This window comes from Populus trichocarpa, chromosome 1 (genome assembly GCF_000002775.5).
Source record: "Populus trichocarpa isolate Nisqually-1 chromosome 1, P.trichocarpa_v4.1, whole genome shotgun sequence".
Taxonomy (NCBI): Eukaryota; Viridiplantae; Streptophyta; class Magnoliopsida; order Malpighiales; family Salicaceae; genus Populus; species Populus trichocarpa.
The window spans coordinates 32,618,754-32,645,282 of NC_037285.2; the positions used below are offsets into that span (position 1 = coordinate 32,618,754).

Sequence of the window (26,529 nt, forward strand, 5' to 3'; positions counted from 1 at the left end):
TTTTATTTTTTATTTTTTATTTTAAATTTAGTTTTTTTAATTTTATACTTTAATATTGAATTTATTGGATATTGTATTTTATAATTTATTTTCTATGAAGTTATCACAGTATCATAAATCAAGTTGGAGTTTTATAAGTTAATTGTGTTGACTCGGTTTACTTTTTATCATTTTTTAATTTATTTTTTTTCAATTACATCCTTCAATATTGTGTTGATTAGAAGTTAAGCTTTATAATTATTTCTCAGTTTTCTTTTTATGTGGTTATCATAGTCTCATAACTTAGATAATGAGTTTTACGAGTTAGCCATGCTGACTCGAGTTTATTTTATTCTTTTTTAATTTTTTTTTTCAATTTCAACCTTCAACATTGGATTAATTGGGAATTGAACTTTATAATTTATTTATTTATTCTTTATATAAAGATGTCATAGTCTCCTTACTCGAGTTTGGCAAGTTAACCCGAGTTGACTTGAATTACTTTTTATCCTTTTTTATTTGATTTTTTTTTAATTTAATCCTTCAACATTAAGTTTATTGAGAATTGGGCTTCTTTTTTTTTCTATGAGGTTATCACAATTTTATGACTAGGGTTATGAGTTAGCATGGTGATTAGGGTTTTTTTAAAATCCTTTTTTTAGTTGAATTTGTTTCAATTTCATCCTTCAATATTAGAATTATTGAGAATTGAGCGTCATAATTTATTTTGATTTGATTTCTATAGGGTTATTCCAGTTTCATAACCCAGTTTTAGCAAGTTAACCCGGGTTGACTCGACTTAATTTTTTAGTTGAATTTTGTTTTCAAATTCATTCTTCAACATTAGGTTGAAAGAGAATTGGATTTAATATTTTTTATTTGTTTTTTATAGGGTTATTAGGGTCTCATGACCTGGTAATGGGTTTGATAAGTTAACCTGAGTTGATCTAATATGTTGTTATTTTAATATTTAAAAAATATGTCATTTTAATATTTTTAGTTAAACTAAATTTTTATCGATCATCTAGATTGTCTTTGGACCTTCCAAGTCAACCAAGTCAATTCTCATATAGTTTAAAAAATTTCTACTAAAAAACACATTAAAAACACTAGGATATTTTTTTACGTCTAAGAAAAACTCCATCCGACTCATAACATAGCACGGGGAATGATCTAGTACTATCTATTTGACCCTTGAATAATGTTTTCTTTTCCCTTCCTTTGTTTTTCCTTTTCCCAATATGGTTTTTTTTTTTAATTTCAAGTTAACCCTTTAATATTAGGTTTATTGGAGATTAAGCTTTATTTTTTTAATTTACTTTTTATGAGGTTATACTGGTCTCATGACTCAAACTGTAGGTTTGACGGGTTGATTCGAGTTTTTTTTCCTTTTCCTAACTAATTTTTTTTTCTTAATTTCATATTTTAATATTGAATTGATTCAAAATTAGGTTTTGTTATTTGTTTCAGAATGATTTATATGAGATTATTCTCGTCTAATGGACTCAAGTCATAGGTTAACCCGAGTTAACTCGAGTCTTTTTTATGTCCTTTTGTAATCGGTTTTTCAATTTTAATTTCATTTTCATCCTTCAATATGAGGTTTATTGGGACTAAACTTCATAGTTTTTTTTTTCAATTTATTTTTTATGAGGTCCTCTCAGTTTCATGACCTAAATTGTGGGTTTAACGAGTTAACTCGATTGACTTAAGTTTTTTTCTCTTTCTTAATTGACTATTCTTCTCAATTTCATCATTCAACATTGAATTGATTGGAAATTAGGCTTTGTGATTTATTTTGATTTGCTTTTTTTGAGGTTATCCTCGTCTCACTACTTAAGTCACAAGTTTAGCGAGTTAAATCAAGTTGACTAAAGTCATTTTTTTTCTTTTTTAATCAATTTTTTTCAATTCCATCTCTCAACACTAGAGTGATTAAAAGTTGGGCTTCATAATTTGTTTTAATTTTATTTCTATTAGGTTATCTCGGTCTCATGACCTAGGTCGCAAATTTGGTAAGTTAACATGAGTTGACTCAGATCATTTTTTTCAATTTCATCCTTCAATATTGAATTTATTTGAAATTAAACTTCATAATTTGTTTTCATTTACTTTATATGGGGTGGGGTTATCATGGTCTCATAACCTAACATGCGAATTGGCTGGTTAACCTAGCTTGATTCGAATCGATCTAATATGTTGTTATCTTAATGTGTGTGTGTGTGTGTAAATCTAATCTTGAATATTTATTTTGAGTCAAATTATGTTTTTATCGGTCATCTGAATTGCCTTTGGACTTGTCAAGTCGACCATATCATATCAGGTCAATCATCAAACGATTTAAAAAAAAATTCCTATTAGAAAAAAACATTAGCAATGCTTAAAATTTTTTTATGTTAAAATAAATTTAATCTAGCCTACAATGAAGCGCAAACCAATAATCTAGTTATTACTTAAATCTATTTCAATATTGAAAACAAAAAGAAAATGAAATTTCATTAATTTAAATATTTTTATTGTTATTAAGAATAACTCTCAAATGAATTACTTGAATTAGCCAAAACTAATATGTCTTGGGAAAACAATGTTCATACAAACTTAGAGGTATTGTTAACTGAAATTATATAATGACAATTTTATCCTCCCCACCAAAAATTATTAAATTGACTATTGGAGGCAACGAGGTCTTTTTATAAAGTCCATTAATCACTATCAGATTGATTGGAGATAAATAAGCCTTTTCACATTTTAAAAGCACAGGGAAACAACCAAAATACCTTTAAAAGCAAAAATTATAAATTAGCGTCCAAAGGTATTTTTTCTATTTTCATAGTGGTTTTTCCGTTATGATTAGGTTGGATGAATGACAATTTGATAATTTATTAAATATAAAATATAATTATAAAAACAAAAGGTAGTTGATTCGTGTAGGAGGTGCTTACGCTTTTTTGGTGGCGTATGCGGCGTCTCTTGGCGGTAAAAAAACTGTTTTTATCATACTATTGGAATCATCACAACATCCTCTTTTTTTGGGACAAAACATGGCACTATGGCAGCTTCGGAAGGGTGGTGCGATGTCGGTGGCCTTTTTTTTCTTCTCCTCCCCTAGAAAATAACATTGGCCATTCGGTCCTTCTTTTGATTTCTAATTGTTGTTATTGGTCTTTTTATAAATTTTCAATTTATTTTCAATTTCATCATTCAATCTTAATTTGTGATATATTTTTTTTTCAATTTTATCATTCAATCCCAATTGATTTTTCATTTCAATTTCACCCTTCAATAAAAAATTTGCTTTTATTTTTTATTTCAATTTTGATCAGTATTCTTTTGATTGTTTTTTTTTGTTAAATTGATTTTTCTTTTCAATTTCACCCTTCAATAAAAAATGAAATTCATTTTTTTATTTTAACTTTTATCCTCATTCTTTTAATTGCTATTTTTTGTTTTGGTTCCTTTTGAATAATTGAATTTTTTTTCTTAATTTTATCCTTCAACATTTAATTAGTTGGCAATTGGGCTTTGAGGTATTTCCAAATAGGGTGTTTCTGGTCTAATATTGAGGTCATGGATTTGAAAAGTTAATGCATGTTGACACATGTTTTTTTTACTCATTTTATTTGCAGCTTTCATCATTTGATATTGAGTTTTTAAAAAAAAACAAAAAAAATAGGCTTAGTGATTTTCTTTTTTATCGGGTTATTTCAATCTCATGACTTGGACCACGAGTTTAACGGGTTAACTCAGGTTTGCTCGACTCTTATTACTTGGAATATAGATTTGTTATGCTAACTCAAGGTTGACCTAGAATTTTATTTTTTTGTCTTTTTTATCCAATTTTATCTTTTCATATTTAACTGGCTGAAAATTGAGCTACATCAATTGTCTTCTTATGAAAAAAATGTTTTTTTATCAGATTATCATGATCATTTTTTTTTTAAATTTGATCCATTTGTTTGCATTGTCTTTTTTTTTTCATCTAATTAAAATAAAAACAACCTTATTTGACCCAATCAGGTCTATACCCAGGTCGCAAGTTTTTCTTTCAATTTTAAAATGTCTTTGCGGCACCTCAACATTATTTTTTACGTAAAAAAATATTTCGGCCTGCAACTTAGCGCGAGTACACAACTAGTATATATCTAAAACAAGAAATTAAAAAGGATTATCATAATCTGAAAGATATTTTTTATTCGTGTCTTCTAAAATCTTAAAAATAAAAGGACACAAAAATATCTATTTTTGTAATAAGAGTGATTTTGAGAAAAATAAAACATAGGCGATCAAATAATATTGACATCTCCACAGGAATATAAGAGCTAATATTATTAATAATAAATTTATTTTTAAAATTATAACTTAAAATATTTCAATGTCTTAAAAGACAATTCCATCGATTTTACAAGCATATCTGTGGAGAAATTAATTTAATCTGTGATCAAATCACAACCTAACAAAGAAAACTTGTTTGGTTGGCTGCCGTTTCCGCTTCATGGGCACTTGGGTTTGCCCTCTTGTGTTTTCATATCTCTGTAGCATGGACACTCATCCTTGTGACCGTATGTGCCTGAGGGAACACACAAGCATTTTTTGCAGCAATAGTTGCAGAAGAAAGTGCATGCACTCTTGTGTGAGGTTGCTGAGCATCGGACATCGCAGGCTTCTGGGCAATCTGGGAATCATATGTTTTTGAATCATCGTTATTATTAGGTAAGTAAGCAGATCATAAGAATGTAGATCAACTTTTCAAAACCTTGTGAGAATGGAGAGCATACCTTGCAATTTAACAGATCCCTCGCCGCCGGCCTATTTACATCAAAATCAATCAAATATGTTAGTATGAAATTAAGATTTAATTAATTGAATAAAAAAAACCCTATTATTCAAGACTTCTTCTTCTCCTAAAATATTCCAATTGTAATATTTATGATACAAAAATAAATGGGTAAATTACAACACCTCCTTGAGGTATTGTAAAATAATAAAGATCACCTAAAGGTTTGAACATTTGAAAAAAAAAAACCCTTTATATTAAAAAAAAAAACATATTACAAAAACCTTCTTTTACCCTTATATATATATATAGACACACCCAAAATACCCTTAATTAATATTAAAAAATAGTTAAATAAATAATTTGAAAACTAAATAAAGGAAAAAAAGGGGATATGGTTCTTTTTTAGTAGATGAACAATGTTAGGCTCACTATTTAATTTCATTCAATTTTTTTTGGAGTTTCCTTTTTAATATTCTTTCTCTAATTTCAAAATTTCTTAATTTAAGTGTTGCTTTTTTTTTCTAAATAACAAGTATATATGGGTAGGTGGGATATCGTAGGGTTCAAAAGGAGATTTCTATATGAAAATTTCAACGTGTGGGGATTTTTGTCAAATGTTCAAATTTTTAAATGATACCTATAATTTCATAAAACCTTAAGATTTATTGTAATTCATTCAAAATAAATAAATAAATAGTATATAAATTACAAAATGATAACCCTAGGAGCGCGCGTACGGCTTGCCATGAGGTGGTTGTGGCCCTTCAAACGTTTTCTAAAGTTATTTTTAACCCTTAAATTTATGACTTATTTTAAATGGACCCTTTAATTAGAAATTAATTTTGACCCTTTAATTGAAGGGTTCATTCAATTGATTGGGCCCCTTTAAAAGTTTTCTTATTCTATTTACAACCCCGTTTGTTTTAGTTTAACTCAGTATTCATCCTTGTATATTTTTATTTTTTTGGTTTTTGCCTCCCCCTCCCATTTATTTAATTACATCAAAAACTAAAAGCATGCCTGAAATAATTAATTAATAGTATGGTAATTAAAAAAAATCAAAGGGAAAACATACGTGTGCATGTGTACTATATGCGTATAGAAAAAAAAAAGAGTGCTGACAAGCGAGAGAAAGAAAACTGACTTGTGAGGTGTCAATAACAAAGGCCATGGCAACAAGGAGAATGAGAGCAGCAGAGAGGGAGAAAGAGAGCTTAGCCATGGTTCCTTGATCTGTTCTCTATAAGATTTTGAGGTAGACAAGGCAAGAATGCGTATTGGGTTGGTCTACATGGGCATACTTCCGTACCTATTTATAATAACAGACTTAAAACGTGAAAAATATTCATATTCATCCTATTATAGAAATTAATTTATACGGATAAATTTGAAAATTTAAAAGATTTTGTGAATAATAGTTTTCTATGAAAATTAGCAAATATAAAACGTTCCTATTTGGACATAATTATTGTATGGTATAGATTTTAACTACATTAATTAGAAAATAATTAATTACATCAAACTTTCTATAATTTAAAAATCAAAGGAAAACATTAATAAAAAAGTTAAATTATGTGGGGGAATACATTAATGTAATTTTTTTTATAAAACACCGTGAATTGCTCCAGTATTTTTTAATATGGTTTCAAGTATAATTAAAAAAAAAAAACCCAACTATATGTTGATTTTACTTGATCACATCTTCTTCATTTTTCTTTTAGTTTTTTTCACCTCAAATCACATCTTTTCATTAACCCATTTTCTTTATTGATTAAATTTACAGAAGAGAAGAGATCAAAGAATTATGAGGCACATCGAAGAACAAAAAGGGCAGAGAGAGGGCGAAGATCATGCTGGTGGTGCCGTGGTGGTGTCCAATTGTTCTCCTTCTTTTTCTAACCTGGGCCAAAAGAAGAAAGAGGAGGGGAAAAGGTGTCAAACCTACGTATTATAAAGAAGAGAAGGAAGATGGAGAAGACAAAGCCGCAGAGAAAAAGGAGGCTTGCTAAGGATGGTGGTGCTGGTGGTGATTCTTCCACCATAGAGCGGAAGATGTCAACTATAAAAGGAAAAAAAAAGTGTGTTGTTTGAAATCCTGACTCCAGTGTATGCCATTAATGATAGTATTTCGGTCATGGGTTCGAAAATTTTCAATGCTTTATGAGAATGGGCATGTTCGTTGTGGAGAAGATCTTACTTCCATAAAGAAAAGATATCAAAAGCAAGCATCAACAATACATTATAGAAATAACTGGTGAATGAATTTGAGAATTCACAGTGATTGCTCAAAATTTTGTTTGTAGAGAGTTTGTTTCTTGAGTGGGGGATTTTAGATCTTCGCCATTTTAGGTGAACTGCAAGTTCTTCAACAAAATGAAATAAAATCAACAACCAAGATAAATCAGCTAACAAAATCAAACCTGAATTTCCTCCCCAATTTTTTCACCCCAGGTTGTTAATGGGCAAATAGTCTGGGGGTGTCCCAATTTCATTTGAGACCTTCGCTGCACAACCTTATTTCAACCATACCAACTTCCACCAACAACATTGACAGCAACAACCATGATGGCAGCCTAATAAGTATGCTTTTAATGTTTGACTTCTTGACTAAATTACTTTTTGTGCTTGATTTCTGTGTTTGAATAATTGGTTTCCTTGATTTTTGAAAATAATTAACGGGTTTGTTTATTTATTTGCTCTTGAAGGTTTGGTTAAAAGAGGAGGAAAGGGCTAAAGAGAGGGAGCTAGATGGATAGTTTAGAGTTGTTGTTACCAAACCTAAAGTTTCTTAGTAAATCAGACAAACTTTACAGGGTTTAGATGTTTGTATGTCATTTGTATCTGTATTATATAGTTATGAGTAATGTGATATGCTTGCATACTTATTAGTTTTGCAACTTATGCTTTGTTTGGTTAGAGGTTCTTCCTCGTACAACGAAGCGCAGGTGTATTTAGAAGTGATTATTTTCGGTTCGGTTCAGTTTTTATCAAAAAAAAATAATCAAATCAAAATTTGCTACGCAAAGAACCAGATGCATGTTTCCTGTTTATGAATTCTTTTATCAAAATTATTATTATTCTTCTTCTTCTTCACATTCTTTTGTTGGATTTTAATGAACATCTGGTATTAAAATTCAATAAGGTAATTCTCACAAGTTTGTATTCATATCCAGAGTTTTTTCCCACAGGAATGTGATGCTTTTTAACCAAGTTGACAGTGAGGGAATTTCAGGTATCAACTAAACTTCTACTACTTGTCATCTTTTATCAAGTTTTTACTTTCAATATTTGGTTTATTATGATTGACTTTCCTGATTTGTTTCAGTATAGATTTCATGAGGTTATCACGTTCTCATGCCCTAAATCTTGGATTTTATTGATTAATCATGGTTGGCTCGAGTTGATTCAATTTGTCAAAACATTTTAATAATTTGTTTGAGGGAATGGTTTTAAAAACTATAAAAAAAGATTTTATAATATCTATTTAAACATAGAGGATTTATATATCAACTCTTTAAACTTTTAGACAATATTTATAATTTAATAATAATTGAGGGGTTTTGTTATAATTTATCCAAAAGTAAAATTTGATTTGTGTTATTTTTTAATATTCATTGATTCATCTAATTAACATCTTTATTTTATAATTTCGAAGCAACAAAGGTTTTTTTAGTTGGAATCAACATATTTATTATTATTTACTAGTATATATAATTCTTATTTTATTTTATTAAATATACATATAAAATTTTTAGTTTTCAATAAAAAAAAATTGATGGTAAACATTGAAAAAAACGTTTAATTATGTACTGTAGTACATGAAATAAATTAGATAGTATTTGATATTGTAACAACAATTATTTTTCTAAAAATATTTATTTGAAAATATATTAAAATAATATTTATTTTATTTTATTTTTGACATTATTATATTGAAGTGATGAAAAATAAAATAAAAAAATATTAATTTAAAATAAAATAATTTAATTATTTTAAAAAAACCACGCGATAGTCTTAGTATACACAATATGTGGTACCAGGAGTACAGTATAGCCCACCAAGGGCTAGCCCTCAAATCTCAGCCTGTGCACCTTAAATGCTTGCAATAAATGTTTGTTAAAAAAAAAAACTGTAGTCCTATTTTTGAGAGGTAAAAGCAAACCCTAGCATTCTCGATTTCCCCCCAAATACCTCTGTTATTTTCACTTTCACCCTCAACTCCTCTTGTTTTCCTGTAGCGCCAAGGCAAGCAGCAGTACAGTTTTCCTACGAGACCAAAGGGTGCCACCAAACACAACCCTTTCTCTTTCGTACTCTGTCTCTCTTCTTTCCTATTGAATCCCAATCAATTTTCCTCAGGAACCCCTCAATTATTTACACAAATAAAATTTATTATTTGAATCTCTGTCCCTCTTTTTCCTCTACTGGTTTTGAGGTAAATCCCTACTTCTCTATCTGTCTTTTCTTTTCTGGGTTTTAGCTTTTACGCTGTATTTGATTAGGCTTGGTATTATTAGCTCTTGTTTAACTTGTAATGTTTTACTCGAAAAGATTCTTGCTTTGCACTGTTTAATCCAAATCCTCATCTGGGTTCTCTTCAAAATTAGGATTTTTATTAGTGGATAGTGAATTTAGATGGATGGCTGTTTTTTGCTTATTGGTTTATTTTCTTAGAGTTATCTTTTTTGTTTCTGTTCTTTGATGTTTGAAATTGTTATTCAAGTTGTCTGTGGTATGGTGGATTGGTTTTATAGTATTGTCTGGTTCAATTTGGGCTGTTGTTGACTGTTATGGTGTTGGTCTTTGAATTGTTGGTTTGTTTTGGTAGTGTTCAATGTTTTTATTTTAATGGATTGCTTTTAGGGACCAATGGGGAAAAGGGCTAATAAGAAAAAGACTCGGCCACTGCAGAAAGAGAAGCGGGTTGCTGGCCATTCTCCCAAGAGTGTGCCTCAACAAACAAATCTCAATGTTGAAGATGTTGATGGGGTTACAGTAGTGAAAGAGAGAAAATTGTGTCCTCACTTTGACAAGGGTTTTGATGCAAACAAATTGTCAGAGAAAATTAGTTCTTCGGATTCTTTTAGGTGTGAGGATTGTCGAGAAGCTGTTGGTGATAGGAAGGGGGCTAAGGGGAAGGGTAAACAAGTTAAGAAGAAAGGAAGTGGTTCGGTTGATTCAAAGTCAGAGTCAAAAGCCATTTGGGTTTGTTTAGAATGTGGGCATTTAGCATGTGGAGGAATTGGCTTGCCAACAACTTCTCAGAGCCATGCAGTTCGTCATTCCAAGCAGAACCGTCATCCTTTGGTCTTCCAATGGGAAAACCCTCAACTTCGATGGTGCTTCCCGTGCAATACTCTAATTCCTGCTGAGAAAACAGGGGAAAATGGTGAGAAAAAAGATGCAGTGTTTGAGGTTGTAAATATGATCAAGGCGCAATCGTCTAAAGAGTCATCGGCGGATGTTGAGGATGTGTGGTTTGGAAGAGGCAGTATTATTAGTGAACTTAATGCAGAAGGCACCATGACAATTGGCTTAGAGGGAAGAAGTGGTCATGTGGTGAGAGGCTTGGTTAATCTTGGGAACACTTGCTTCTTTAATTCAGTCATGCAGAATCTTCTAGCTATGAACAAGTTGCATGACCACTTCTCAAGTGAAGAGGCATCTTTTGGACCTTTATCAAGTTCTTTAAAGAAGCTATTCACTGATCTAAAAGCTGAGACTGGTTTTAGGAATGTAATCAATCCGAAATCCTTTTTTGGGTCAGTCTGTTCCAAGGCTCCCCAATTTAGGGGGTATCAGCAGCAAGATAGTCATGAATTGCTGCACTGCTTACTTGATGGGCTGTCTACTGAAGAGTTGACTGTTAGAAAGCGAAGAAATGCTTCTGAGGAAGATGGCATTCCTCCAAAACATGGTCCTACATTTGTGGATTCTGCTTTTGGGGGGCTGATTTCTAGCACTGTTTGTTGTGTAGAATGCGGGCACTCCTCAACCGTGCATGAGCCGTTTCTAGATCTCTCACTTCCAGTTCCAACTAAGAAACCTCCAACTAAAAAAGTCCAACCGGTCTCTCAAGCAAAGAAAACGAAGCTGCCTCCAAAGAGAGGGGGAAAGGTTCAGCCTAAGATTAACAGAAATACAGATTCAATGCCAGCTCAAAGTGTTTCAAAACCATCAGTCCAGAGTGATTCTCCATGCCAAACACAGTCAGCTGTGCCTCTCACAGAAAACACAGTAGCTTCTTCAGATAACATTCCAGCACCAGGTTCCACTGCCCCAACTACTGCGGTCGATGAAAGGGGCGAAGTTTCACAGAATTTGGCTGCTGTTATTGAATCTGATAGTAAGCAAGCTGTTGAGACTACAATGGAGCAAATAGCAAGTTCATTTGATGACTTCTGGATGGATTATATTGGAGCAGAAACTACATCAGAGCATGATTTTGCTAAAGAAAACAATGTTCTTGCAGCAGGTCAGCAATGTGGAGACAAAGTTAATATTCCCAATGATGACTTGACAGAGACTTGCCAGGCTTCTTCAATTGATGGGGAGCCAAATAAAAAACCAGAATCTTCTTCTGTCAATCCTTGGGAAGAGGAGGTTCCATTACAGGTTCAAAGCTCGGAAGTTCTTTTGCTTCCATACAAAGAAGAGGGCTTTACTGACAGGGAGATTATGAAAGGGGAATCTGAGGCTGGCTCATCTTTTGTGGGCTGCGGACAAGATGAAGCGGAATTTGATGGCATTGGTGACTTGTTCAATGAGCCTGAGGTTTCTGCAGCACCTGTTGCAGGGCCCTCATTAGGTAATGAGGTTGCTTTACCAAGTTTTATTGCAGGAATTAGCAGTGAGTCTGATCCGGATGAAGTTGATGATTCTGATTCTCCAGTGTCTTTAGAGAGTTGTTTGGCCCTTTTTATAAAGCCAGAACTTCTCTCAAATGATAATGCTTGGGAATGTGAGAACTGTTCAAATATCCTGCGAGAGCAAAGGTTGGATGCAAAGAACAAGCAATCTAAAATATCTCCAAAAGCTTCAATAAATGGAGATGAGACTCAAATACAAAGTGATTCAGTGAGTTTAGACAAGAACATCTCATGCTCCACGGAGGTCGGAAGCTTTGAGGATGGAGATGCGATCCCTAATAACCTTTGCAACTCCACACCTGAAGTCTTTGTTTCAGGTAATGGCTGCTCAAATAAGAAATTCATACATGCTGAAATTGTTCAGACAGAGATGGAACCATTTATTTCTCAAAGTGAAGAAAGGAAATATGAGATGAATGTATCGCATAGTTCTGGTTGCTATGAATCATGTAATCGAGAAACTTTGAGTGGTCCACCTGTTGATTCTTGTAGTGTTGATGAGACAAGCAGTACTGGATATACCATGGCTAAAGATGAGCAGACTGACTGCAACTTCCCTGGCAATTGTGAATCAGATGTAAATGAAGATGGGGATAAAACTTTAAAAAAACTGAATGTAAAGAGGGATGCAACTAAGAGGGTCCTTATTGATAAAGCACCACCTATTCTAACGGTTCATTTGAAGAGGTTCAGTCAAGATGCTCGTGGTCGTTTAAGTAAATTGAATGGCCATGTTAACTTCCGAGATGTACTTGATCTTAGACCTTATATGGATCCCAGGTGCCTATCACTCAGAACTATCTTTGATTTGACTATAAATAATTTGATGTTATAGTCCCATTGTTTTTTCATCTCGTTAAGTATTTGTGATGTTAAGATAAGCTATAAATAGAGCTATTTTTCTCTTGGGGGTCTAACATATGCACTTGCTTTGGCGATCGTGTTTTCAATGGCCAAAGTGAATTTCGATGTGAATTCTAGTTACATTTCAAATGCAGGATTTGTGAGAATGAATGAGTTTCTTATGCTTGATTTGATTCCTGAATTAAATTTTCCCCACGTGAACTTTGTTTTGCAATGAAAATTGTCATGTAATTAACTACAATTGTCACATCATTGAGCATTTACAGGTGTGTTGACACACAGAGTTACGTGTATCGACTGCTTGGGGTGGTGGAGCATTCAGGAACAATGAGGGGAGGTCACTACATTGCATATGTCAGGGGAGATGCGAGGGGCAAAGGCAGGGCTGACAAAGAACAAGGGGGTTCTGTGTGGTATTACGCCAGTGACGCCCATGTGCAAGAGGTTTCTCTGGAAGAAGTTCTTCGTTGCGATGCTTATTTATTATTTTATGAGAAAATATCAAATTGATTTGTTTTCCATGTGATTCCTCAATTGGAGGTACACAGCAAACCCCCAAGGGGAGGGAGCGAAACACAACTTGAGAAGAAGTGAGAGTGTACAACAACCATTACCTCATATCCTGATACCCAAATTTTTGACATGCAATTAGCTCTAATACGTACATTATAAAATTACATCATGAGAAAATATTATTTCTCCATTTTCTTTCGTGTCCCATTGTCCAGGGACTTGTAGTTACTAGAATCTGAATGTTTTCTGGAATATTGGGCTTGGTAATTCTTTTGATTGTTTGCTGTACTATTATCAGCTGAGATATGTCTTTTCGAGGGGAAAAAAGAATCATGTTACGAGTCTCTTTATCTCCCTTTCACGTCATAGCAATTTTCTATAGTATGGATTCTTTGCAATATTGGCTAAATCTTTGTAGCATGTGATGGTGTCTTCTTCTTCCCCTTCATTGCTGGTCTAGTAAAAGGCAGTCCTCGCCTAGTTATGGATTTATATGTAATACCAATTACATTGCTATACCAGGCTGCAAGAATTGATCAGAACTGAGGTTAGCTTCAGAGACAGCTTGTTTTCATTGTGCCTGGGGGGAGATAAGGGCGAATGGCACAACTTGGCAGCTTTGTGAGTGGAATAAAAAAAAGAGTCACTTGTAGCTATTAAAAACAAAAACAACAACAAAGAATGTGATAATTCCTCTACAAAAAGGAGAAAAAAAAGCACGATACTAATGATTTTCTGAATTCCCAATCGATCCATAATTTTTTTAGACTCTCTTACTAGACATTATTTTTATGCAGTTGACTTTTGCCAGAGATGACATGATTTTAAGGAAATGTCTTTAAACTGTTACAACGGATCATTCGCTACAAAACTATCACTCTGTATGGTAAAGGGATCTAATTTGTCATAATAGTAATCTTATTTAATTCCTTTTCTCTTGCGTACATCACCAAAGTCGCTTTGGCCGAGTGGTTAAGGCGTGTGCCTGCTAAGTACATGGGGTTTCCCCGCGAGAGTTCGAATCTCTCAGGCGACGAATTGTTTTTTTTTTTCCCTTAAATATTTGCTAGAGCCTTAAAGACCTTGATTTTGCACCTGGAATATCTTCTAGACAAATCTTATGTATCGTTGAAACCCTTCCATCTTTCCCCTCATATGCTGGTCATCAGCCTTGTAATCCAAGGCAAGTAATTGTAAAATGGACTCACTCTACCTTCGATTTTCATACCACTTTTTAGATGCATTTCATGATTGATGTATTCATTTACTCACGACGTACATTAAATTCCTTCAACAGCTAGCGTTCAAAACAAAATGTTCTTATATAAATAGATAGACAGCAAAAAGAAAAAGAAGCAAAGCCCAAAAGAAGCAAAGAAAAAGACAAAGAATCCAGCTCCCACTCTCCTCTTTCTCCATCTCTCCCTTGCTCTACAAACTAAACACACCACATATTCTCTAAACCCACCACCCTATAACGCACTCTAGCTAGTCTCCTCCATGGCAAAAGTACTCTCTAACAAACTGTTCTTTGTCTTCTTTGCAATTCACATTCTTGGGAGTGCAGTCTTTTTGCCAGCGGTGGTGGTGGAAGGGACCTGGTGCGTGGCAAGGAGTGATGCAAGTACCCAAGCCTTGCAAACTGCACTTGACTATGCATGTGCTTCTGGTGCTGACTGTACTCCAATACAGTCTAGTGGGCTGTGTTTCTTGCCTAACACAATTCAGGCTCATGCTTCTTATGCATTCAATAGTTACTTTCAAAGGAAAGCCATGGCTCCTGGCTCTTGTGACTTCTCTGGCACTGCTAGTGCTTCAAAAAGCGATCCCAGTTGAGTCCCCCCCACTTCTTCTTTTTTCCTCTCTAGTATGGCATTACTCTTATATATTGTGGCTTGACTTTTCTTGGTTTTCGAGCTGTAGGTTATGGATCTTGTATGTATCCATCTTCTCTAAGGTATGCTTGAAATGAATCATATGACCAATCTTTCTTTGGCCCTTCTTAATTTTACAGAATATTTTCTTTTGAATTTTATGAGTTTTTTAGATTTTTAAGATGCTTAAAATAGGGTTTGAGTAATTTGTTGTTTAGGTTCATGAGGCATCAGTGCTTCCTAAAGCATGCCATGGTGGATGGGTGATTTCAGATTTGTGATCAAACATAAAGGAGCAAAGAGTACTAATACAAAATCTAAGTTCCTAAAAATATAGTTAATAAATGGATTAAATCTGATAACTAAGCATAACTTCATCTTCACGTCAAGGGTTCCTTCTATTATTTAGCTACATCAGAAAAATTAGACCCATAAATAGTTTTTTGAGTATGGTACGCATTATTATGCACATTTCATTTCCTCCATGCACCTCTTGCAAATAAGGGCGAATAGACACTGTTACCAATCCCTGGCTCTGTCAAATATTTTGACAGGACAATACCCTTCATTGTTTTGAACAGTTAGATTAGCCCTGTATCCACTATATATAGTGGACAGAACCCTAGGGCCTAGAGATAAGAGGCTGAGTCAAACACCTAGGAATAGAGTGCTTCATTCAGCTGTTAGCTGTAATTGTGCAAAATTTGTCTGCCCCATGATGCATGATTCTGTCTACAGACAGGCCAGGTTGCCCTTTATAGGGGCAATGGTAACCTGCTAAGTAGTAGTTACAATGTTCGAGAGTTTTTACTCCTGCATCTTCATTAGAGGCTGGACCATGTTTGAAAGGCAGCCAGAACTTCTGTTGCGTAATGGTATCTGAATCTGATGCTATGCTAAGAACTTGTATTGCTTCTGAACTCTGTGAAAGAGAAATGATGCTAAGTTAACACTAGTTAGGTAAATCGTGGAGAGTTTTTTCAAATTAGAACACTTCTAAAATTTATTTGAGAAAACAGTGCCAATGGAGAAATAATTGGGAAAATAACAGACAGTATACAATTCTGACAACTCAGGTTAATCTTTTTCGGTGAACAAACTCAATGCATGTCAGAGAATACAGTGAGTTTGTTTGGATTCTCTTGGTTCGCTATTCTGTCTTTCATTTTAGTTCAAGAAAGTTGTTCAAGTGACTAACTGCATAAATCATTTGAATCTCCAGCACTGCCGGAGGGACTGGTACCACTACAAGCACTACACCAGCCGCTAACCCCAACTTTCAAACACCGCCATCCAGTGGTGGCACCACCGGACTGAACCCTGGAATGACTCCACTGCCGGACAATTCTAAAGCTTCTTTAGGGTTTATGGTCACTGTAACCTTACTGCTTCTGTGCCATTTGCTTGTTTTCTCATTCACATTTCGGCCCATGTAGTCATTCAAGCCAGAGCTGCAATATGGCGAAAGCAGAGCTGGTTGCGCTTAATTTTTTAGCTAAATACATTATCCAGAAGGAAATTCCGCTCCTAATCTGATATTAGATTTCCATTTTTGTATCCATACCAAAACCAAACCATCCAGCAAACAGCCAAACACTACAAGTACTAAGGTGGCTTGCCTGCAATGGGAGCCAGACCATAATCTTTGTTTCCTGAATGCTACCATTAAACAGTGGCTTATATCAAGTAGAGGTGGGTTGCATACACCCAATTCTCCGGCAAATGCAGCCCTTTTAATCATTTTTTCGCATGAACCTGCAGCTGCGTTAGTTGGCTTATGATTTTAGATATCTTCTTGCTTGAGCTGGAACTTGTATCCCACTTAAACAATTTATCTGCTCCAGCATATGATTTTCTAACCACATATTGTGATATATTAAAAACAGAACGTCAATGCAATTACAATATATTATAAGAGTGATATATTACAATATATTACAATATATTTCTAACCAGCATATGATTTTCTAACCACATATTGTGATATATTAAAAACAGAACGTCAATGCAATTACAATATATTATAAGAGTTGGAATACAATGAATCTATCTATCTATCCTCGAGCACCCAACTCCTAACTCGCAACTTCACATCATCGACAAGGAAATGCTTAAAGATGCGTAGGCCATTTTCTTTTCAAATTATGGCCTACAACATGGATGAACTCGATATATTTATGATCAGCTAGAATTGATGAGGTCTTGCACACAGGCAAAAGGAAAGAAACACTTGTGTTCCAGTAAGTGCATTCACTGAGTATATATATAAACAATCATTTAAATGCTACAAAACTGCCGTGACAGCAAGTCCTCCATCTCCACTCTCATACTTTCTGCTTCTCTGTATTGGCCTTGAATGTGCTGTCCAAAGGAGGATACCAAGCAGCGACCAACCATGGAGTCACATTCTTATCAACATTATACAGATCTCATTTCAACCATGCGTAACAATCCGCAGTGAAAGAAAATTTAGAGAAATATACTATGTGGCAGCTAAAAACTATCAGATAAAAACATTACCAGAAATGTTATTAAGAAGATTATAACAAAAGCTAAATGAGGTAGAGAAATCATATAGATTAAAGAGATATTTTATTGTGGATTATAATAATAGTTTCACTTTCAAGTTCTTATATTTTCACAAGCCGAGAAAATGTCTTTGGCTTTCTTCCATAAGGATATTCAGGGTTTTTCAATTTCCAAGTACAGTCAAATAACACTTTGAGCCTTAGAAAACACAAAAAGAAGTTTTGCTTTTAGGGGTATTTTGGTATTTTTATATGGATATTTTGTGTAATTAAGAGGACCATAAGGGGTGTTTTAGTATTTTTCACTTTGTATTTTTTATTTTTTAATCTAAAAGTTGTTGGATTTTCCCAGCTCTAAGAGCTTGAGATGGGGCTAATGTTGTCTTTTCACATAAAATTAAATTATTTATTTTGCCCTTTGGTTGAAAAAATTGAAGCCCTAGTTATGGGGGTATTTCAGTATTTTTCATAGGTACATTGGTCATTAAACATTTCAACGGGGGTATGCTAGTCTTTTCATGAGTATTTACATAGTAAAAATATTATTCTACCCCCCAAGTTTAACAAAACTAAGACGTGTTGTCAAGGGGTTTTTTGACATTTCACAAATTGTTAAATAGTTAAAATACATATTTGACCTTAAAAAAGATAAAAATAAGCTTTTTATATGGGGGTATTTTTTGTTCTTTCACATTGTTTTTGTATAATATTTTGTAATTATGGGGGGTATTTTATTATTTTAATATTGTTTTATTATTTTTAAATTCAAAAAGTTGCACTGAACACATATTTACTTGGGTTTGACAAACAAGCAAGACCTAAATTACTTGGGTGTCAGACCCAAGTCACTTAGATTGGAACGGCTGCCAGACCCAAGACGCTTGGGTCTATCATGACTGTCTGACCCAAGGCACTTAAAACGTTTTTTATGTTTTTAATATTTTTTTACATTAAAAAAATAATATTAATCAGTTGCGGAGCGCAAATTAATATACTAGTGTATTATATAGTGTGCAAGCAAAAGTAATCACATGAACTAAATTGAGAAAAGAATTGGGGGAACAGAAGATTAAGGCTTAAACAAATTAGGCTAAGAACATGTAAGTAGGTCCATTGGAGCATCACTTAGTTTTTGACTTAGACTTGTTTGGAGATGTACTAGATAATGTTTTTTAAAGTATTTTTTATTTGAAAATAAATTAAAAATATTTTTTATTTTTAAAATTTATTCTTGATATCAGTATATTAAAATAATCCAAAAACACTAAAAAAACTAATTTAAAACTAAAAATAAATTAAAAATTTTTAAAAACACAATTTGACTGTACGAAAAGGAACTAAAAAGGTATTTAAGATAAAGATATGATTGATTTTTTTTTTATGAAATCCATATAAAAAATATTTTTATTTTTATTTTTATAAGGTGTAATTTATACTTTTTTTAAAAAAAAAACCAATCACACCTCTAAATCAATCATACACGAAGCATAACTTAATAAGGGTTACGTGACCATGAGGTCTATTGGCAGCATATCATAATTACTGACTGGTCGTCCATTCACGAAAGAGAAGTTGATGGAAACAAAACTTGACATGCCAATTACGCGACATGTCGTCTACCAAGGAGCCTCATATCTAAGTAGGGCAAAGGCCCATCAATGTTGGGCCCATACCTGTAAGAGTCCGGGGCCCATTAAAATTATATTACCATAAAAAGAAATTAAATTAGTTAATAAAAAATAAAAAAAGGCCAAAAAATTCTTTCTCTTGTAAGACAATCGGAGAGATCTGCAAAAAACAGGAGCTGCAGCAGATCTTTGAACACAAAACATTATCCGTTTGATCCAAACAAAACCCAGAAAAAGAAAACCCCACTACTTTATATACAAATATATATAAAGAAAAATAATGAATATATTCAGATTAGTAGGGGACATGACCCATCTGGCTAGTGTCCTTGTTTTGCTCCTTAAGATCCACACCATCAAATCATGTGCTGGTATGTATTAGAAGTTTTGATTTTTTCTGTTTTTGGGTGTGTTTTGGTTAATGGGTTTGTTTTAAAGTGTGTATTTTGCTATAAAGTTTGCATCTTTATTGTAAATGACAAATGGGTTTCCGCTTTTTTTTCAAGATGGGTTTGTATTTCGGTGAAATGGGTTATTGTAGGTGAAAGTAGTTATGGGATTTTGTTTGGTTTTATTGACTCAAAATGGGTTCTTTTTTTGGTTAATAGAGAGATATGGAGAGGAGTATTGTGCTTGATTTGAATGCATTTTATGAGTTCTTTTGGTTATGTCTTCTGTTGGTTAGATAATATGAATAGTTTTTATCATGTTGGTGGTGTAGGTGTATGGTATATTAGAGAGAGAATGTATTAGCATGAATGATTAATAACAGCTTACGAACATAGAGAAAATAGTTGAACCCTCTATTGCAAACAGCTTTTCCGTAGGGAATATGCATTGAGCTTCGTAATTGAAAGAAGTTCTGTTTGTGAACGTTGTTTCCTGATGTTTATGTAATGTTTAGCAAAGTTTTTGTATGATAGCATTTAGGGTTACAATGCAAGTAAAACTGTAACTAGAAACAATTGAGAAATTATGATGACATGGGACTATGTCGTCCCTGAGTGTAATCTTAGACTGAATCTAGTAATAGCAGGGGTCGTGGAAGAAGATATGGCATGAGATAAACAGTGAAATGAAGTGAGAGGTTTTTATTTCAATGTGAAAGAGAAAGAAGTTCATCAGATTGGAATAGCTTGAGATTTAAGAGAGGTCATTAAAATGTATTGCCATGGCAGAATTACATATTGATTCAGGTAATTGCACTGTGGTTAGAAAGCAGTAGGGTGAAGGTGATGGTTGGAAGATGTTTTGCTTATCAGTGATAATGTTCATTTTATTTTGCTACAGTGAGCAACAAGCCTTCTTTTGATTGAATTTTGTTTTAGTCCACATTTCGAACTCAATTGTATTTCTGCACATAATTTTGCTTAGTTTTAGCGATGAAATAGCTGGTTATTGTTGTTATGTTTGTTTGGTATGTCCTCCTGTTCTCTTGTTTTCATACATAGGATTGCAAAAGATGTTAAGAAATTTCTTCCTCTTGAGGGATACATCAATTAGGAAAAATATCAGAGAGTTTGGCAACTGAACTATGCTTTAATTGTAGGTTGTTATGATGGGAATAAATTGCTGGTTGAGGTCCATCTGACAGAACTAGCAATATGATTCGAAATGGTTATGATGGAATAAATTGCTGGTTGAGGACCATCTGACAGAACTAGCAATATGATTTGAAATGGTTTTTCTTGCTTTCTTGTTTTCACTAGGAGTGGATGGGTTGAGTTATTAAGTCACCTACTCCCTGGAGCCATTTCCTAGCTCGATCATGATTGTGCTTGTGTGGTTAGACTGAGGAATTCTTCTAAAGAGGTTGCTATATATGTTGGTCATGCTTTTAAAACAGGATTTTGCAAGTAACAGTGTTTTGCCCCATGTTGTCATGCACACCCAAACACATATCTAAATTATCGTGTTGCATAATTAATAGCCAAACGAATGGGTTCGTGAGCCTTTTCATTCAACCAGACACATCCTCTTTTGACCTTTTAATAGCTCTGTGAAGTAGGAGTTCTCTCTTTCAAATTGTTAGTCATAGACTTTTGACTTCCCTGTGTTATTTGCAGGCATTTCTCTAAAGACTCAGGAACTCTATGCTCTTGTTTTTGCCACTCGCTACTTAGACATATTCACTCATTATGTCTCATTTTATAATACCGTGATGAAATTGATATTCCTGGGAAGCTCATTCTCTATTGTCTGGTATATTCGACGCCACAAGTTGGTTCGGAGATCTTATGACAAGGACCATGACACCTTTCGGCATTTATTTCTTGTGCTGCCCTGCCTAATTTTGGCCTTGCTAATACATGAAAAATTTACCTTCAGAGAGGTAACAATGTCTTTCCATCTAATTATTTGGAATGCTTCAGTTCATGTATTGTTTGTCCAAGATGTTAACAGCAATGTGATGCATGCACACATACAGACATATATGCCTACATACATCTGTGTGCGTGCATATGCTTTTAAGAGTGATTGGGCCTATGCTATTCTTATTGGCCGTATTGTGACTTTGATGCATCTTGAAATATGGTTCTCCAGGTAACATGGACATTCTCCTTGTATCTGGAAGCTGTTGCCATACTTCCTCAACTAGTACTGTTGCAGAGGACAAGAAATATTGACAACCTGACAGGACAATATGTCTTTCTCCTAGGGTATTTCTTATTGCATAATCTTTGTAGTTTTTATCTTAGGTCAATAAGGTATTTTTGTATGTTACAGTGAGAGTTCTTTCTTCCTCAATTTTGAATCTTGATTACCATAATGTTGTCGTATGTTAATGTCGTTTCTTTGTTTATTTTTCTTGTGTTGCTAGGAAAGCTGAGTACGTTTATAACTTCATGTTCTGCATACTTGCTGCACTTTAAAACCCCTGTTAACCTTGTTACTCTTATTTGCTGCAGCGCATACAGAGCATTGTACATATTAAACTGGGTTTATCGCTACTTTACAGAGCCACACTATGTCCATTGGATAAGTATGTCATCCTCAGTACAGTCCCATGTGCATTTGGAGGCTTATCCCTATAAAAAAAATTTACTAATATTTCGCTGTCTAAATTTCATCGCAGCTTGGATAGCAGGAACTGTTCAGACATTATTGTATGCTGACTTCTTCTATTATTATTTCCAGAGGTTAGTCTTTAAACTTTAGGAAAAGCTTCCAGCCTTGTGCTGATGATTATAGAAAATGACATTTTATTTTCGTGTTGCAGTTGGAAAAACAATGTGAGGCTTGAGTTACCAGCTTGAGAAAGCGCTTGGAATATGCTTTTATTGGACTAAACTAGCTATGCATTTTGGTTGTAACTTCTATTTCCCTTGAATTTATCCTGTTTGTGTTTGCTTCAGTATGGCATTTTAAGCCACAACATTAGTAGTTTTAGAACACAACATATATGTAGCAAAATCACTAGTAAATGACATTGAACCATTCTACAATGGAAGAAAAACTGAATGCATTGATTATTATATCCATGTTTATGGAAGATTAAGCTGTCTCAATTCTACCAGAAACTCTTCGGGTCTCTTTTTGAGCTCCGAGTTGATTACTTCATCCTGTTGTCTATTCTCCCAGCTTCTTCTTATTTGAGGTTCGGATTGTCAAACAGACCCAGCACTGCAAGATATAAGTGGACTCCCAATTTAATACTTGAAAAATGTGGTGATCTGTTGCCAACAAGAGACCTCAAACATCCTTGAGGCATTAATGCATTTGCAAGTTAAAAATATGCATGAAGACCTGAACAGTTTTACAATAACTCTTATTTGCAAATGAATTTCAAAAAACTATTTAATAATTACCCTTCATCGTTGATAATTGGGGAAATCGTGCTCTCTTTGTGGCTCACCGCTCCTTGAATCAACATGGGTATATCAACTTCACCATCAGTAGTGACAAAATTCCTCGAGCTCATCTTTGTTTGATCAACCTAATATAACTCCTTACTGGTCTATCAACCCGTGTGGTCCATTTGATAAAAAAAAATGTTAAGAGTATGAAGAGTTTTTTTTAATAGTGTCACATTTAAATTTAGTCAAGTGGATCAATCTTAAAACCTCTCGTACCAACTCTTCACCTAACTCAGGCTTTCAATTAAACTATATAGGAGGTGGCCCGACTTAAATTGATCAATTTTATGAATCCATGGGTAACTCAAATGATCGGTAAAAACATGATTTAACTTTTTAAAAACTTTAAGAAGACAACTTAAAAAAAATATCAAGACAACAACAGATTAGATCAACCTCGGTCCCCTCGCGACCTGGGTCTTGAACTCTATTCAGTTTAATAACCGTTTTTATAAACTTTTTTTTATCTAGTTATATAATAAAAATAGATTCTTGCAAAATTGAACATCAACCCTAAAATACATATTTATTTGAGATTGTGATAACCCTATAGAAAATAAACAAAAATAAACTATACAGACTATTTCCTAACCAAACCAATATTGAAGAACAAAATTGAAAAAAGAAGAAGATAAAAGACCAAAAACAATATATGGTCGGTGGGTAAACCTGTCAAACATATGAATTGAGTAACTTGAGCTAGCACGTCAAACCCATGAATCAGATTATGGACTCCACTGAGATTATAATTTTTTTAAAAAATTATTTTTTATTTAACTTTATGATAACAAAAATAGACGATCGCAAAATCGAACACCGACTCAATACCGAGGTATTTTTTGAGATCGCAATAACCTTATAGAAAGCGAAACGAAACCAATTATGAAACCGAATTCCCAATTAAACCACGTGGGAGCTAGCTCGACTTAAATCAATCGATTTCATGGGTCTAAATGCAACTTTTATTATCAGTAAAAACATGAGTTAGCTTTAAAAAAATACTTCAATTTTTTTTTAATATTGAGACAACGACAGATTGGATCGACCTTGATCCCCCCGCGACCCGGGTCATGAACTCTATTGGATTTGATGACTTTTTTATAAATTATTTTTATTTAATTATGTGATAAAAATAGATACTTACAAATTGAGCACCAATCTAAAAATAAACATTTATTTGAGATAATTATCATTATAGAAAGCAAACAAGAGTCAACCATACAATCTATTTCTCAACCAATCCTATATTGAATGAAAAAATAAAAATTAAAAAAAATTAAAAACAATTAAAAAACCAAAAACAAAAAAAACCATATTCGATCAATGGGTAAACTCGTCAAACATGTGAATCGGGTGACCTAGGCTAGCACGTCAAACCTGTGAACTGGGTTATGGACTTCATTGGGATTATAATTGTTTTTCAAAACTATTTTTTATTTAATTACATATTAAAAAAATAAACAATTGCAAAATCAAACATCAACTCAATACCGAGATATTTTTTTTAGATTGCAATAACCTCATAAAAGGCGAAACAAAACCAATTATGAAACTGAATTCTCAATTAACCCAATTTCTAAGGATGAAATAAAAAAAATATTTTAAAAAAGTTAAACTTGTCAGACTCGCAAACCAGGTCAACCAACTAAACTTGTGAATAAGTTCATAGACTTTATAAAGTTTAATAACATGACTTTTCTCTGAAACAAATTTATTTTAAACTATATGATAAAAAAATAGACAATAAAAAAATTCAAGTTCAATTAAAAAGAAAAAAAAAGATACCCCCTCCAAACCCGTAAACCAAGGCAACCTGGGTTACCCTAACAAATTTGCAAACCACATTAATCTTATAAACATAGTATGAAGCTAAATTCTCAATCATCTTAATATTAATAGATGAAATCGACAAAAAAAATTTGAGAAAAAATCAAAAAGAAAAAAAAGATGGCAATGGTTGTGGGTGAATAGTGATTTCCGCACACCTTTTAATTTTCGTTACTCTATAAAGTTTAATAACATAACTTTTTTCTAAAACTATTTTTTAACTATATGAGAAAAAAATAGACTATAAAAACTCAAGTTTAATTTTTTTAAAAAAAGAAAGACAACCTATCAAACCCGTAAACTAGGACAACCTGGATTACCTTGGCAGACCTACAAACTACGCTAACCTCATATAAAGAAAAAAAAAAGAAACAAATTACAAAACCAAATTCTTAACCATCCCAAATGCTCAATTTTAAAAGATGAAATCAACAAAAATTAATTTAAAAAACAAATCATAAAAAAGCACCACATTGTGGATTACTATTGTAATTCACAGTGCAATGGGTGTGGGTGAACAGTGGTTTCTCCACACCTTTTGATTTTTGTTACTTTATGAAGTTTAATAACATGTTTTTTCTCTAAAACTATTTTTTTTAACTATATGAGAAAAAAATAAACTATAAAAAGTCAAGTTCAATTAAAAAAAGAAAAAAAAAACATCCCATCAAACTCATAAATCAAGGTAACTTGAATTATCTTGACAAACTCGCAAACCACGTTAATCTCATAGAAAAACAAAATAAAAATAAATAAATGACAAAGTAAATTCTCAGCTATCCCAATATTAAAAAATAAAATGAACAAATTTTTTTTAAAAAAATCATAACAATAAAACAAAAGAAAAGAGAAAATCATATGCTCAAGCAACACATAAAAGGAATAAAAAGCAAATGTGAAACATTGTAGCACTCTACATTAAAGCTAGCAGTTGCACCTGATCCATACTTTGATCCTGCTTTTTTGGAATAGATTGTGAAAGCTATTGTAGAGGGATAGCTGAAGTATCAAACTCAGCTCCTAGACCAGAGAGGGTAGTCACTTTGATGCATTAGGTTAATGGGGTGAAAGATATGGGTTATGTGACCTTCTCAGGAGAGAAGGATGCTAAGGTAGTGGGGCATTGGTTAAGGAATGTAAAAAAGGTGATGACTCATATGCGAGTACTAAAGGAGTCTCGAGTTGATTGTGCAGCCCAGTTGTTAACTGAGAGTGCCACCTTCTAATGGGAAACTGTAAGAGAAAGGAGATCTGGGGAGGCACTTATGTAGAGAGACTTCAGGGAGGAGTTTGAGGAGAGATACTACTCATGGCAACATAGAAAAGAAAAGGAACAGGAGTTCCTAGACTTATGGCAGGGAGATATGACTGTCCTTGAGTATGAGAGGAGGTTTCAGGATTTGTTTATCTTCACTTCTACTTATCTCCCCATGAAGCGCCATCGGGTAGAGAAGTTCCGAGATGAGCTTCGACAGGAGTTGAAGATGGTGTTGATAGCAATGCGATTTCAGTCCATCCGTAAATTGGTACATGTTGCTTAAGGGATGAAAAAAGTAATTCGGGACATACCGAGACCGATGAGTGAACAGGGCTAGATGACCGGGGTTAAGAGGAGAAATTTTATAGACTCTATTGACAGGCCTCCTCTTCTGAAGAAGGGGAGAGCGAGCAGTCTTCTAGACAGTTTCAAAAGAGGAGAAGTTTTACTGTAGGTAGAGAATCCAAGGGTTCTACACAGATTACTAGTGGGGGATCCTCAGGAGGTTCAGCTCAACAAAGAGCTAGGGCTATAAGGGGGTCTTCTAAATAGAGG

General features: G+C 33.5%; 3 protein-coding genes, 1 long non-coding RNA gene and 1 other non-coding gene across 6 annotated transcripts; 4 read left to right on the forward strand and 1 right to left on the reverse strand.

Moving 5' to 3' along the window:
* Positions 1 to 4,286: 4,286 nt before the first annotated feature.
* On the reverse strand, positions 4,287 to 4,867 carry LOC127904231 (uncharacterized). The gene is made up of 2 exons (XR_008057164.1): positions 4,755 to 4,867; positions 4,287 to 4,651 (listed from the first exon to the last, which is right to left on the reverse strand). It is a non-coding gene; the product is annotated as an uncharacterized LOC127904231 (long non-coding RNA).
* A 4,052-nt stretch (positions 4,868 to 8,919) lies between these two features.
* Positions 8,920 to 13,346, forward strand: LOC7461662 (ubiquitin carboxyl-terminal hydrolase 2). Of its 2 annotated transcripts, none has more exons than XM_024588753.2 (3): positions 8,920 to 9,191; positions 9,620 to 12,405; positions 12,756 to 13,346. In XM_024588753.2, exons 2-3 carry the CDS (start codon positions 9,626 to 9,628, stop codon positions 12,997 to 12,999), a joined length of 3,024 nt encoding a protein of 1,007 aa, XP_024444521.2. In that variant the 5' UTR covers positions 8,920 to 9,191; positions 9,620 to 9,625; the 3' UTR covers positions 13,000 to 13,346. The 2 variants fall into 2 exon arrangements, with proteins under 2 accessions (XP_024444521.2, XP_024444517.2); XM_024588749.2 differs by having other exon boundaries at positions 9,056 to 9,191; positions 9,585 to 12,405.
* A 610-nt stretch (positions 13,347 to 13,956) lies between these two features.
* On the forward strand, positions 13,957 to 14,038 carry TRNAS-GCU (transfer RNA serine (anticodon GCU)). Its single transcript has one exon. It is a non-coding gene; the product is annotated as a tRNA-Ser (tRNA).
* Positions 14,039 to 14,358: 320 nt separating this feature from the next.
* Positions 14,359 to 16,626, forward strand: LOC7461661 (PLASMODESMATA CALLOSE-BINDING PROTEIN 3). Its single transcript, XM_024594905.1, has 3 exons — positions 14,359 to 14,833; positions 14,926 to 14,959; positions 16,099 to 16,626. Exons 1-3 carry the CDS (start codon positions 14,503 to 14,505, stop codon positions 16,310 to 16,312), a joined length of 579 nt encoding a protein of 192 aa, XP_024450673.1. The 5' UTR covers positions 14,359 to 14,502; the 3' UTR covers positions 16,313 to 16,626.
* A 2,505-nt stretch (positions 16,627 to 19,131) lies between these two features.
* LOC7492008 (ER lumen protein-retaining receptor) lies at positions 19,132 to 22,525 on the forward strand. The gene is made up of 6 exons (XM_002300132.4): positions 19,132 to 19,403; positions 21,099 to 21,364; positions 21,577 to 21,692; positions 21,942 to 22,015; positions 22,109 to 22,172; positions 22,253 to 22,525. Exons 1-6 carry the CDS (start codon positions 19,313 to 19,315, stop codon positions 22,287 to 22,289), a joined length of 648 nt encoding a protein of 215 aa, XP_002300168.1. The 5' UTR covers positions 19,132 to 19,312; the 3' UTR covers positions 22,290 to 22,525.
* Positions 22,526 to 26,529: the final 4,004 nt, after the last annotated feature.

Excerpts from the sequence above, each read along its gene's own strand:
- LOC7461662 (XM_024588753.2), top strand. The coding sequence starts at position 9,626 with ATGGGGAAAAGGGCTAATAAGAAAAAGACTCGGCCACTGCAGAAAGAG. Across the intron at positions 12,406-12,755 it reads AGACCTTATATGGATCCCAG|GTGTGTTGACACACAGAGTT; the intron begins GTGCCTATCACT and ends GAGCATTTACAG.
- LOC7461661 (XM_024594905.1), top strand. The coding sequence starts at position 14,503 with ATGGCAAAAGTACTCTCTAACAAACTGTTCTTTGTCTTCTTTGCAATT. Across the intron at positions 14,834-14,925 it reads TGCTTCAAAAAGCGATCCCA|GTTATGGATCTTGTATGTAT; the intron begins GTTGAGTCCCCC and ends TTCGAGCTGTAG. Across the intron at positions 14,960-16,098 it reads ATGTATCCATCTTCTCTAAG|CACTGCCGGAGGGACTGGTA; the intron begins GTATGCTTGAAA and ends TTGAATCTCCAG.
- LOC7492008 (XM_002300132.4), top strand. The coding sequence starts at position 19,313 with ATGAATATATTCAGATTAGTAGGGGACATGACCCATCTGGCTAGTGTC. Across the intron at positions 19,404-21,098 it reads CACCATCAAATCATGTGCTG|GCATTTCTCTAAAGACTCAG; the intron begins GTATGTATTAGA and ends TGTTATTTGCAG. Across the intron at positions 21,365-21,576 it reads AAAAATTTACCTTCAGAGAG|GTAACATGGACATTCTCCTT; the intron begins GTAACAATGTCT and ends ATGGTTCTCCAG.